The sequence below is a fragment of the Poeciliopsis prolifica genome, unplaced genomic scaffold, assembly GCF_027474105.1.
Source record: "Poeciliopsis prolifica strain line A6 unplaced genomic scaffold, Auburn_PproV2 SCAFFOLD138, whole genome shotgun sequence".
In the NCBI taxonomy this organism is placed as follows: Eukaryota; Metazoa; Chordata; class Actinopteri; order Cyprinodontiformes; family Poeciliidae; genus Poeciliopsis; species Poeciliopsis prolifica.
Window position 1 is genome coordinate 281,158 of NW_026562513.1, and position 14,377 is coordinate 295,534.

A 14,377-nucleotide genomic window follows, 5' to 3' on the forward strand; every position below is an offset into this window, starting at 1 on the left:
ATTTATGAAATTGTCGAGAAAACAAAATGCGACTCCGGTGGGACTCGAACCCACAACCTTTGAATCACCTCTCAAGTGTTTGACTAGAAGTCCAATGCGCTATCCATTGCGCCACGGAGCCACCTGTTGCTCAGCGGCGCACTCTGGATTTTAACCAGCAGCATTGCCTCCAGGTTGTCTTTGGTCTCGAGCATTGATGTTGCCCTAATGATTGACCTCTGACCTCCTAAAACTGGTTCTGCTCTTCATCTTTGTCATCATCATCAAATAGGCGATAATGTGATATTTACACTGGATGACGAACTAAAAATGTTTAACTTAAGACAGGGGTCGGCAACCTGCGGCTCTTTAGCGCCGCCCTAGCGGCTATTTGGAGCTTTTTCAAAAAATGTTTGAAAATGGAAGAAGATGGCGGTGGGAAATATATTTTTTGTTTGAATATGTTTCTGTAGGAGGACAAACACGACACAATCATTCTTAACGTTTTCCAAAGCTATAAAATGTGTAGAATAAATATTAAATGTCAACAAAGATTTGCGTCACAGCGTTTCTTCCAGCTGGGCGGGACGCGAGGCAGGTCTGGCGTTTTAAAGAGATCATTTAAATGATAATTAGCTGAAGTTTTTTTTTTTAGAAACATGTTTCTGGTTTGTTATCTTCGCTTCGCTGCTTTTTGCCTGGCTGAAGTTTTCAATCTTCCTAACAAAATGTCCTACAGATTATTGGACGTTTTAACAGAAAGAAAAGCCAGAGGAAACCAACAGTGCCATCTGGTGGGAAATTAAGATATTACATGGTCTAGAAATTAACCAGGTACAATACTGCCACTTGGTGGACAACAAACAAAACTACATCTCATAAAAGTTTGTGACGGAAGTTCTACAAGGAAACTTGTTCCTACAAAACTGTCCTGATGATGTTTGGCTCATCTGTCCATGGAATACTGGCATCATTTCAGAAAAATACTGAGAAATTAGAAATAGAAATTGCGATCAGAATGAATTGAGTTGGCTCTAATTTCACTCGCGCTGTGTTTTATTTTGAAGCAGAAAAGCGGAAGTGATCCCTGTACTGTTTTTAGCGTGTTAGCAGTAAACAGAATGGCAGACAGAACGAGCCGTGTGTAGAGATAAACTGATTCTAATAGATATAGAGCTGCACTCTGGTTCGGCCCATCCACCGCCATGTTTGGAGGAATGAATGGAGTCTTCCGCACCTCTGCGCTCAGAGCCCGGATAGCTCAGTCGGTAGAGCATCAGACTTTTAATCTGAGGGTCCAGGGTTCAAGTCCCTGTTCGGGCGTTAGCTTTTTTAATGTATTTCTGACCTGAAACGCAAACCGAGACCCTTCAGGTGTGAATTTCAACCGTTTCAATGTGTAAGTTTAGTTTAGATCCAACTGTTAGACATTTTACTCTATGGTCGTAATTGGAGGTTCCTAATTAATGAAGCCATAAGCTGGACGCTCTCCGTCTTTCCCCTTCATTTCAGACTGAATCCTCTTGATACGTTGAACTGTTCACTTCAGAAATCAAAACAGTACAAAATGTTACATTCCACACTAATAAAGAGTAAATAGGAAAGAGAAAGAAAAAGCGAGGTCAAAAACTGTGTGGCTCCTCCATCTTCCTGTCTTTAGCCACATCCAACTGGAAACCCACAAGATTCTACAGGAATACTTTGTGTTCCTACTGTGGGAATCAATATTTAACACCAAAATATTAATTTGTGCTCATGATCTTAGTTGATTCTGATGTCAAAATGTTAAATTATTGGGTTGCCATCAGGCAGATTAAATAAAGTATGAGAAAACCATGTCATGTGATGCAAACCTTTTTATTTGACTTCTATAGCAACTCAGAGGTAAACCTGATTATTTAATGATTCTGACAAACAGTTGGTGGAAATGCAAGAGTTTTATTAGATAAATATTAAATGATCAGACCAATAAAACTAAAGCTTTTTAATTCTGGATGTGATCAAAGCAGAACGTGGTCTGGACTCCTTTGGCATGAATTCATGCATCACTGCAGGATGTTGTCGTTACCATGGCGACGAAAGCACCAATCATGACTCAGACAGGAAGCAGAACAGAAACACTTTCTATATAATAGAAATACTTTTAATTTTATCACAGGCATAATTGTAAACAAGATATTTAAAAATGCAGATTTCATTTTTGTCATCATTCAGGTTGTTTCACAAACACACCTGCTCACACACACACACACACACACACACACACACACACACACACACACACACACACACCCTGACACACACACACACACACACCCTGACACACACACACACACACACACAGAAAGAACCAGACTAAACAGAAAAACAACATGTGACGAGAGATTCTTCTGCTTTAAAATGATCCAGACGGATTCGCCTCCAGAGCACACACACACACCCTGACACACACACACACACACCCTGACACACACACCCTGACACACACACACACACCCTGACACACACACACACACACACCCTGACACACACACACACACACACCCTGACACACACACACACACACCCTGACACACACACACACACACTCTGACACACACAGACACACCCTTACACACACACCCTGACACACACACACACACACCCTGACACACACACACACACACACACACCCTGACACACACACACACACCCTGACACACACACACACACACCCTGACACACACACACACACCCTGACACACACACACACACACACACCCTGACACACACACACACACACACCCTGACACACACACACACACACCCTGACACACACACACACACCCTGACACACACACACACACTCTGACACACACACACACACCCTGACACACACACACACACCCTGACACACACACACACACACCCTGACACACACACACACACACCCTGACACACACACACACACACACCCTTACACACACACCAAAGTTCTGCATTGAGTGGGGAGGGGCCATGTTGACGATGATGATGTAGTAACTTCTACCTGGATGAAGCAGAGATCCTGGAAAACAAACAGATTTACATTCAGCACCGTGTTTGTCTGCGCCGATGAAGAGCGCCGATGAAGCCTCACTGTAGCTTGTCTTGCAGCAGCTCCAGCCTCTGCCGATCCACGTAGCGCGAGAACAGAGACAGCAGGTTGGGAGGCGTGAAGAGGGGCGGAGCCAGCGATGAAGACGGGACGCCGAGCAGCTCCCTGGTCACCGAGAACACCAACTCAGTCCTGGACCGACACAGAGGATGATGAGGACGATGAAGAGGCAGGAAGCAGGACGAACCGTCGGCGCAGACTCACCATCGATTGTCGTCCATGAGCTCACAGTTTGGGTCGGAGCTCTGCATGCGCTCTCCTTCGCTCAGGATGAGAAACAGCAGCGTCACGCCGAACTGCAGACAGAGCGAGAAAACACTGGAGACCGGTTGGTTTTTATAGAATAGTGTCACAACGCCGCCGCCATGTCGTCTCCAGGTTAGAACTGTTTGTGTCTAGCATCATTAGCAGCAGCATCATTAGCAGGAGCATCATTAGCAGCAGCATCATTAGCAGCAGCATCTAGTTGATGTAGTAAACAGTAGATGGAGTTTGTTTTAACAGGAATCTCATGTAAAACGGTTCGTGAAAACTTTGAAGCGACTCGTAACATTCGCCTCAGTCAAGTTAACTATAATCTGCCCAGCATGCATTGCAAAGGTGAAAAAACTGCAGCAACCGCTGGTGAAAAATATGTAATGCAGATGTAAAATATTTTTATGTAATTATGAGTTTTTACGCATCAAACAACTTTTTCTTCGTATATAACATGTTGAACTGATGATCAGCTCCATCAGCCATCAGAGGCCGCCGCCTGAGCGGCCGCCGCCTGAGCGGCCGCCGCCTGAGCGGCCGCCGCCTGAGCGGCCGCCGCCTGAGCGGCCGCCGCCTGAGCGGCCGCCGCCTGAGCGGCCGCCGCCTGAGCGGCCGCCGCCTGAGCGGCCGCCGCCTGAGCGGCCGCCGCCTGAGCGGCCGCCGCCTGAGCGGCCGCCGCCTGAGCGGCCGCCGCCTGAGCGGCCGCCGCCTGAGCGGCCGCCGCCTGAGCGGCCGCCGCCTGAGCGGCCGCCGCCTGAGCGGCCGCCGCCTGAGCGGCCGCCGCCTGAGCGGCCGCCGCCTGAGCGGCCGCCGCCTGAGCGGCCGCCGCCTGAGCGGCCGCCGCCTGAGCGGCCGCCGCCTGGCCTGCATCGATGTGTTACCTTGTTCTGCAGCGCGGCGGCCAGCTGGCCCTCGCCGCCCTGCAGCTCCTGCAGCAGGTCTGTGAGGGCGGAGCTGGACAGAGACTGGATGACTGCAGAGACCGGCTCCACCAGGCAGCACAACGCCTGCGAGGGGAACAAGCAGCTTCTTTACTTAAAAACTGTTTTACGAAGGAACCAAGAAGAAAACGGCTGAACAAAATCAGAAAAATGATTTTCTTGTTAAAGAGATTTTTCTGACGGGAAACAAAGATGGCTACCTGGTCCTGCTTGTCCTTCTTCGCTAAGGCGGGGAGGTTGCGTGCAATCACCATGACAACGCCAGCAGCCTGCGCCCCGGGCAGGAGGGGGAGGAGCCTGGAGACGAGACGCTTCCCTTTCCGCACCGACAGGATCATCACACACTGCTCATCGCTCACCCTGAGGGCCACACACACACACACGCATACACACACACGCATACACACACACACACACACACACACACGCATACACACACACACACACATACACACACGCATACACGCACGAACACACACACACATGCATACACACACACACACGCACACGAACACACAAAACACAAAATCATCTATTTGTTATTTATTGTCAGAATAAATTCCTATTAATGATAAAAAAGTCTGTTTTCATTAATTAGTTTATTTTCTCTGCTGTTCATTTAATGAAAGTATCAATAAATAATAATTGATTATAAAATGTGATTAAATATAATTAGTGTGAAGTTTATATACAAATCAAACTGATTTATAATATCGTCATTCAGTCGAACAGAAACTGATTCATTATTTATCATGAGAATAATAACACAAAATATCATCATCAAATATTAAGTCAATGTCACCAAACCCACTATTCACCTGTCCCCCCAGTCCCACCTGTCCCCCCAGTCCTCCCAGTCCCACCTGTCCCCCCAGTCCCACCTGTCCCCCCAGTCCTCCCAGTCCCACCTGTCCTCCCAGTCTCACCAGTCCTCCCAGTCCCACCTGTCCTCCCAGTCCCACCTGTCCTCCCAGTCCCACCTGTCCTCCCAGTCTCACCAGTCCCCCCAGTCCCACCTGTCCTCCCAGTCCCACCTGTCCTCCCAGTCTCACCAGTCACCCCAGTCCCACCTGTCCCCCCAGTCCCACCTGTCCTCCCAGTCCCACCTGTCCTCCCAGTCTCACCAGTCCTCCCAGTCCCACCTGTCCTCCCAGTCCCACCTGTCCTCCCAGTCCCACCTGTCCCCCCAGTCCCACCTGTCCTCCCAGTCCCACCTGTCCTCCCAGTCTCACCAGTCCTCCCAGTCCCACCTGTCCTCCCAGTCTCACCAGTCCCACCTGTCCTCCCAGTCCCACCTGTCCTCCCAGTCTCACCAGTCCTCCCAGTCTCACCAGTCCCCCCAGTCCCACCTGTCCTCCCAGTCCCACCTGTCCTCCCAGTCCCACCAGTCCTCCCAGTCTCACCAGTCCCCCCAGTCCCACCTGTCCTCCCAGTCCCACCTGTCCTCCCAGTCTCACCAGTCCCCCCAGTCCCACCTGTCCTCCCAGTCCCACCTGTCCTCCCAGTCTCACCAGTCCCACCTGTCCTCCCAGTCCCACCTGTCCTCCCAGTCCCACCAGTCCTCCCAGTCTCACCAGTCCCCCTGTCCTCCCAGTCCCACCTGTCCTCCCAGTCTCACCAGTCCTCCCAGTCTCACCAGTCCCCCCAGTCCCACCTGTCCTCCCAGTCCCACCAGTCCTCCCAGTCTCACCAGTCCCCCCTGTCCTCCCAGTCCCACCTGTCCTCCCAGTCTCACCAGTCCTCCCAGTCTCACCAGTCCTCCCAGTCTCACCAGTCCCCCCAGTCCCACCTGTCCTCCCAGTCCCACCTGTCCTCCCTGTCTCACCAGTCCCACCTGTCCTCCCAGTCCCACCTGTCCTCCCAGTCCCACCTGTCCCCCAGTCCCACCTGTCCTCCCAGTCCCACCTGTTCTCCCAGTCCCACCTGTCCTCCCAGTCCCACCTGTTCTCCCAGTCCCACCTGTCCTCCCAGTCCCACCTGTCCTCCCAGTCTCACCAGTCCTCCCAGTCCCACCTGTCCTCCCAGTCCCACCTGTTCTCCCAGTCTCACCAGTCCTCCCAGTCCCACCTGTCCTCCCAGTCTCACCTGTCCTCCCAGTCCCACCTGTCCTCCCAGTCCCACCTGTTCTCCCAGTCTCACCAGTCCTCCCAGTCCCACCTGTCCTCCCAGTCCCACCTGTCCTCCCAGTCTCACCAGTCCTCCCAGTCCCACCTGTCCTCCCAGTCCCACCAGTCCCACTTGTCCTCCCAGTCCCACCTGTCCTCCCAGTCCTCCCAGTCCCACCTGTCCTCCCAGTCTCACCAGTCCTCCCAGTCTCACCAGTCCTCCCAGTCCCACCTGTCCTCCCAGTCCCCGTCCTGCAGCGAGTTGCTCAGTTGCTCCGTGTTGCTCTTGTGTTGCTCCAGCAGAGCGTCTCTGTCCTCCTCTGGCGTTTGGACGAAGCGTTTCTCGAAGTCCTGGACCTCCAGCAGCAGACTGTACATCTGGAGGGACGGGAGCTGATCAGAACTTATTGATTCCTTATTGATTCTCACCAGTTTGGAAATAAAGAATATGATCCTGCAGCATTTGGTTCAAACAAAAAGAATCTTGTTTAAATAAGTCGGCAGTTCAGTATGAACTGAAACGTTATTAATATTTATGTGTGTTTGAACTGATCATCAATAGGAAGCGACCGTCTGTCAGAGACGTGCTGCAGCGCTCCGGCAGGGCGCAGCCCCCTACCTTCTCCACGGTGTACAGCACCTGGCGCCTCTTGTTCCACACCTGCTTCTCCCTCTTCTCCTGCAGGAGGACAGACAGAAGGACTCAGGACAGGCCGCAGCTGAGGGACGTCTTCACCTGGACGTTTGGACCCACCTCGTCGTCGGAGCGGGTCGTTACCACGGCGTCGATCATCTTCCTCGGGTTGTTGACGCTGGACACGGTCAGCTTCCCCAGAGACCCCGCAAACTGAACTGCAGAGACACGCAGGACGTCAGGAGACCCGCAGGACGGGGGACAGAGGCTCCCTGCGGGTCCTCACCTGGCCGGTAGGTGTGCTCCACCTTGGCCACCTGCGGAGTGATGAGCTTGGTGGTGTGCTCCTTCCTGCTGCTGTCCCGCTCCTTCTCCTGACGCTTCTCCATCTTCTCATAGTAGTTCTGCAGGGAGACAGAGAGACGCCTGTCTGTCCACCGGAACGCACCGAGAGGTCACGACCTTCAGGCACCAGAGGTCACGACCTTCAAGCACCAGAAGTCATGACCTTCAGACACCGACAGGTCGGTTCTACCTGGTAGTAGTAGTCGTCCAGGTACGGGTCGGTGCTCTGCAGCTGCATCATCTGGATCTTGGTGACCCACTCCTTCTCCTTCTGGCTCATCAGGTTGCTGTACGGGTCTCGGCTGCGGCGGTCCAGCCCGGTTCTGACCCGGTCGCTGCAGAACAAGCGGCGGATTCTGAGAACAGAAGCTCCTAATGCAGCTAACGAGGCAGAGGAAGCGAGCGCGCTCTCACCCGCCGCGGCTCTGCATGCGCTGCGCAGCATGCGGCGGTGCTGAGGGTGGAGGTGCGTCGTGTTGTGCCTGATGGGCGCCGTGTGGTTGGGGGGGCCGTGCGGCGGCGGGGGGCCCATCCTGTGGCCGTGAGGAGGAGGGGGGCCCCCGAAGAAGGGCCTGAACCCGGCGCCGGCCAGCAGGGGAGGGCCGGGGCCGCCGCGAGGAAAACCTGCCACCTGGTGGACGGAGGCGGAACGTGTCACAGAGCTGCACTTACTAACGAATCAACTGCAATTAAACTGGTCCAATCAGGAGCCAGAACACTGACACAAACAGGAAGTGACCAATAAGGGACCAGGAAACAGCAGAACCCTCGACCCAGATAAATGTTCTGGAGAAACAATCAGGTTTCAGGCTGAACTCTAATGGTCCAAGCGAGCAGAACCAGAACCTCCTGGAACCAGGGTCCGGTTCTGGACGCTTCATAGCAAAAGCTGAACGGTTCCAGAAGAACCTGAATATCTGAGTTCTGAGTAAACAGCAGAACCAGAACCAGAGAACGGATCATCCCGGTTCTGATGGTTTTCTTAGCCAAAGAAAAGGAAACAAGCTGCGTTTATGGGTCAGAACCTTTTAACCGGGTTCTTATTGGGTTCTCTGGTAGAACTGGAAATGGAAGCTGCATCAGAACCAGTGCTTGGTTCTGTCCTGGACCCGGAGTCCTGCAGAACAAACCTGTGGTACCGACCTGGGAGTTGAGCAGCTGAGCCCGTTGGAGCTGAGACAGAACCGGACCGACTCTGGGAGGGAACGGACCGCGACACAACGGAGAATTCTGAACAGAGCCAGGAAAACAACGGGTCAGAACCAAGACAACGGGTCAGTTCTCCACATCAGGACTGGAAGATGACAGCAGAACCGATTACAGGAAGCAGAGAGACTCACGGCCATGTTGAGCAGCGTGTTGGGGGAGAGGCGCTCAGGGAACGGAGCCGGGTACCGGTGCTGGACCGGGGCTCGCACATGGACCGCCGTGGGGTGGTGGACCTACACACACACACACACACACACACACACACAGCTGGAGACTCAGAGGAACACGCTACGGTCTGAGCGTCCGTCGCCGCGCCTCACCTGGTGGTTCAGGCTCATCGGGTGTTTGGGCGGCGTCCCGATAGGCACCGCCCTCACCGGAGGAGAGCCAATCACAGGAGGAGGAGGAGGGGGGGGGGGGCGGGGCTCTCTCTGACAGGTCGTGACCTTCATCGCTCCTCCCCTGAGGAGGGCGCTTCGGTAGCCCCACCTCCTTGATGATGGACATCAGTGGACTGTCCTGAGGACGGAGCAGAAGATGGAGCTCAGGTTCTGGTTCTGGAAGGAGAAAGGCGTTTCTCTCACCTCCATGTGTGTGACGAGTCCCGGCGTGACGCTGACCGGCCCGAAGCCCATGCTGTTGTCCCAGATGCTGTGAGAGTTCATCTGTGGAGACGAAGTGGGAAAGGCAGACCTAAAGGTCAGATCCGGTGACCTTTACTGGTACCGTTGGAATTCAGACTTTAATTTGAAAAGTTTCTTGCACTAAACTTGATTCATCAAAAGCAAAGGATAAACAGCAGCTGTTGGCGCGCAACGATGAGGAGTTATCGGCAAACCTCCATGGAAACATTATGAGTCATGTGATCCACAACAGGATGTTGCTACTGGAGGAAACCATGAAGACGACAATGACAGGAAGTTGATGGCGCAGCCTGTTTCTTAATGTTTTATTTTGTAAATAAACTCATTCACGTGATTTTAATTGTGTTTCTTATTAAATAGAAACACTGTAATTATGAAATTTAATTTTTTAATGTTAGCTGAACATAGCAACATCGTATTTGTAGCGAAAACGCAGCTTCAGATGATTCTGCTCCACTTCCTCTGAATGACGGCGTGAGGGAAACCGAGGAACGGACCTGGCCCATGGGAGCGGCTCCTCTGCGCAGGAGGTGCTGCTGCTGCTGGTAGCTGAGCACGGAGGAGGCGGGTAGGCCTGCGGGACAAACATCTCAGCTCAGAAAGCGTCCAAACAGGAAGTGACCCGTCACTAGGTGACCTGCTCACCTGAGGCGGGGGGTCCGGGGGGCAGCTGGTGTTTGGGGGGGATGCAGGCGGGCTGCTGCAGGACTCTGGGCTGGTCCGGGCCCCGCAGCGCGGACAGAACCGGCCCGGCCGACCCGGGGGCCGGCCCGCGCCTCTCTGCCGCTCCGACGCCGGCGATGGCCGGGTCGGCGTCCAGAATGAAGCGGGCCAGAGACTCGGCCAGGTCGCCGCCTCCCGATCGCTCGTCTGCAGAGAAACGAGAACGCATCAGAACCCGGAACGGACCGCTCTCAGGGGCGCCGGCGGCCCAAACCCACCGTGACCTGGCGGCCCAAACCCACCGTGACCCGGCAGTCCAGAGGAAGACGAAGAGAAGCCGAGCGGAGGGTGCCGACCCACGGCGGTGGAGGGGCGGGGCCCGGGGAGGAGTCTCCGCCCCCCTGGCCCCGCCTGGCGCCCAGCCCGTCCCGCTCGTCCAGCTCCGCCAGGCGCTTGTGCTCCTCCTGCCAGTCGTCATCTGGAAACACAGAGCAGCTTTAATCCCAGAACCACCGCAGAGTAGAAGAAGAAAGCGGCGACTGCTCACCGATGGCGCCGGCTCCAAACGTGTCGTCATTAAACTGATCGATCTCATCTTCCTCCTCAATCAGCCCATCATCCTCTTCCTCCAGAGTACAGTCGTCATCCAGGGACTGAAAGCAGAAGATCCTGGATTATCCTCTAATAAACTGGTCAGAACTGTCAGCAGATTAATCTGACATCGCCATGATCTCATAAATAACCTGAAACCGACCATCAGACCCGTTACAGTAGTTCACATCACTGTGAGTGAATCAATGCCACGTTGAATCTGTTTGACCCACATCGTCTCTGCAGCAGCAGCAGAATGTCCCGTCCAGGAGGAGGACAGGATGAGCCGAGCAGAGACAAAACCTGCTTCTCCTTTTTCTCTCCCTTGTTTCAGTCTGTGGTTCTTTATGTAGGCTGAGAAAATACCGATCAAGATCTGTCGCAATAAATCAATCATCTGAATGATCAATTAAAATGAGGTCAATAATCTGAATGATTTATTGTTTTCCTCTTTGTTGGATGATAAAAGTTTTATTTACAGAAACTTCATTCATTTTGTTTGTTTTGGACATTTAAAATGTTTTCTAGTCTCAAGTGTTAAATGTTTATTCGAAATTAAAGTTTATTGATCCTTGAAAATGTTCTTTCATTATTATTATGTTACTTAAAAATGGTATCAAAGAGCGATACATATTATCATTTATTGCTATAATTTCTGATCACTTATCGTCCAGCAGAATTTATTGCGACGGGCCGACATGAGACCTTTGACCTTTGTGCTTCATACTGGTTTCACCGGATTCATTGTGATTTACTGGTTTGTTAAGAACAGTTTTCACCAGTATCACAAAATCGCTCAAGATTTGATTCATTTTAATTCACATATGTGTGACTGATGTGATGTCACAAAATATTACCGTTTTATTTACAAATGAGTAACTTTATGTTTCAGGCTCCGTGGTTCTGCTGTTCAGTCAGCGCCGGGTCCTGGACCAAACCGAGTCCAGACACGTCATCGTTCACGTCATCGATCACCACAACATTCTGTTCACAGAAATCGAATTATTATTTGGTATCATCTTTAAACAGTTTCTGTTGCACAAACTGTTTACTCATCTGCTCTCATCACACTTCATGTCTTCTCATTTCTATCAGCCTGATCGAAGTCAAATCAATAACTGATACTCTAATGATCAGTTTATGCTTTATTCAGCTGTAATTACTGGTAATTAAAGCTGATGAATATGATGAGACATTATTATAAACGACCCAGTTTTATTATTAAACATTATAATTTATAAAATTATTAATCTGGTCAAACATCAAATATTTTGACATTCAGGATATAAAAATGAAACTAAACATTTTCGAGGCTCAACACTGGAGCTGCTTTCAGGGGAATTTCACTCTGTTTTAAATATTTTTGCATCTAAACTTTAATTATTTTTAAATCTACGATTCTTCAGACCAGCATCAGTTTGTTACATCAGCAGCTTAACTTTAATAAAAAACATTAAAATAAAAAACAAAAGAATTGTTGCTACAAATGCACTAAAGAAATAATGAATTTTTCCAGTTGCTGGTTGGACGACTTTTTATCTGAAATTAATGTTAATACTAATAAATCTTTATTACTTCATATCAGTTTTTGCCAATATGATCAATTATTGCAGGTTTTTGCCAGTCCAGATGTGTTTGGGATTTTTGTCCTGTCGGAAAACAAAACTGTGTCTAAGTATCAAACATCAGCTTTTCCAGCAGCTGGAAGCACATCAGATCCTCAGCATGATGCCGCCACCACCATGCTTGATGGTGATGTCACGTTTGAAAGCCTCCCAACATTTTTACCCTAATTGTGTCCATTTAATAACATAAAGCTGTCATTCAGACAGAAGCTTCAGTCCGTCTCCTTTCTGAGGTCAAACTGGCCGCATGGAGACACTGGAGTTCTGGTTCCTGGTCTGATGTTAAGATCTGAATTAGACCAGAACCGTTCTGACAGCTGCAGACAGAAACCTGAGGAACTTTATTTTCTCTTATTTAAATCTCCACACTAGGTGTCCTGCAGGTTTCAGATATTTCTGCACCAACAAACCTGAACCAAAGTCTGAATCAGAACCTCAGCAGGTTCTGCAGAGCTCTCATAGTGAGTCATATTTATTATTCAGGTGTTGAACCTGCAGGACACCGGCTCTAAAAGACTGCACTTTCCATCCCTGTTAGAACATGGAGCATATATTAAATGTACTGATTTATAAGTTTTGATTTTCAAAGCAACTAAAGCAGGTGAAGCCCTGCAGGAGCCGAACAGACCCCTGACAGCCTCCAGGACAGTTAGCCTCTAAGCTAGCACCGCCGTTACATCACGCTTTGAACCGGAGACGGAAAACTTGATGGAACCAGCTCCTTCTAGCGCCGATACGGAAACGATCAGAATCTGGCCCGTTATAACACAGGCTGACCCACAGAACCACAGGTCCGTCCCGGGCCATGGCACCGGAGAACGCACGCCGTCGCTCCGCATGAACCAGCAGGAAAGCGCGCTGCTTCACAGGCCGCAGGTGGCATTGAGGTCCAAACAAAAGGGAATGGAGGACATTTAAACCCCGACCAGGCCAGGTTCCCCCTCAACACCTTCCTCAGGCCCCAGACGTCCCGTCCAGAACCGGACCGGAACCGATTCTCAAGGTTAAATCTCACCTGAAATCGGAACATCTATCTTCTGGTTGTTGGGAAAAGGAGAGCATCGGGAGCGAGGAGGCGCGAGACTGACGCAGAGGCACCGCGCGTACGGAACCGACGTGAACGAGCACGTATCTGACGTCGTATCTGACGTCGAGCGCTGCAGGGGCGTTCCCTCTGCTGGACAACAAGGAAGCAGGATGGAAACTTGAGGAGATCTGGCAACACAGACAGAAAACAGACAGAAAACAGCCTTCAATACAAGGCTCTGCTCTCATCTTTAACGGTTATATGCCTTTGCTTTTACTATTCTTTACTTTAAGATGATAAACATTTAAATTATTAAACGATGCACTTTAATCTCCAAGAAATGTTTGGGTAAAAATGTAAAAGCAGACCCAGTAATATTTGTCCACTTTTGCCATTATTTGTTCATTTTACTCAGACAACCTGCAGGTTGTATGAAGGGGAGATGCATTGATCACGGTGATTAAAGTCCAGTTTAATAAACCGTATTTTGATGGAACATATTCTATTAAACAAATAATAGTAAATAACACTATAATCAGAATAGGGGCTATTTTCAGCTATAGGACAGAATTAATCTGGCCAAAATGACAGGAACAATGTTTACAATGTTACAGGAAATGAAGTGAGTTTTTAACGCATCAATGCAAAAAGGTTCTGGGTTCAAATCCCAGTCTGGGGTCTTTACATGTTCTCTCCAGCTGCATGATCCAACATGGCAACACGAATAAACTGATTTTGACCCTACCTGAGTCACAATGAACATTTCTATGTTTAAAGCCGGGTTTGTCTAAAGAAAACTGGCTAAACTAACAGAAATCCTCCAGAAAGTTTAGCCATGGATCATGGATCTGTTTTCACATTGTCTCTTAATATCTAAACAACAGCAGATTGCATCAAGATTTGTATGAAAGGTTAAATAAAACTGGCCTGTTTAATAAAAGGAAATGTTTGATATTTTCCAGCTGAATTTGTTGGTTGTTCTCGGTCAGGTGGACAGCCTGAAGGTGATGAGGAACCGTGTTGATGAATCGTTCCTGTTCTCTAATGACGCCATTCTGTCATGTTTTCCTCAGGAATCCTCAGCGTAGCGTCCATGTTGGCGCCGCCATGCTTCTGTGGCAGATCCACAGAAGCACCTTTCACTGAGTGAATATAAGAAACTCGTCATTGAGCCAAAAATGACAGAATTTGATCTCCAGATGATTTTTTAGTAAATCTTTAAA

The 14,377-nt window shown here is 50.1% G+C and overlaps 1 protein-coding gene and 2 non-coding genes across 3 annotated transcripts; 1 reads left to right on the plus strand and 2 right to left on the minus strand.

The window, feature by feature from the left end:
- Positions 1-29: 29 nt before the first annotated feature.
- Positions 30-121, minus strand: trnar-ucu (transfer RNA arginine (anticodon UCU)). The gene is given in 2 exon segments: positions 30-65; positions 85-121. It is a non-coding gene; the product is annotated as a tRNA-Arg (tRNA).
- Positions 122-1,229: 1,108 nt separating this feature from the next.
- Positions 1,230-1,302, plus strand: trnak-uuu (transfer RNA lysine (anticodon UUU)). The gene has a single exon. It is a non-coding gene; the product is annotated as a tRNA-Lys (tRNA).
- A 518-nt stretch (positions 1,303-1,820) lies between these two features.
- On the minus strand, positions 1,821-13,267 carry LOC129355582 (protein PAT1 homolog 1-like). The gene is given in 23 exon segments (XM_055025177.1): positions 1,821-3,025; positions 3,098-3,247; positions 3,320-3,411; positions 4,252-4,377; positions 4,512-4,671; positions 6,649-6,794; positions 7,036-7,095; positions 7,171-7,268; positions 7,337-7,454; positions 7,586-7,730; positions 7,810-7,834; positions 7,837-8,026; positions 8,539-8,625; positions 8,736-8,837; positions 8,925-9,002; positions 9,004-9,123; positions 9,189-9,269; positions 9,746-9,822; positions 9,894-10,118; positions 10,214-10,282; positions 10,285-10,389; positions 10,459-10,564; positions 13,143-13,267. Coding segments are annotated over 23 exon segments (2,397 nt in total). The 5' UTR covers positions 13,158-13,267; the 3' UTR covers positions 1,821-3,003.
- Positions 13,268-14,377: the final 1,110 nt, after the last annotated feature.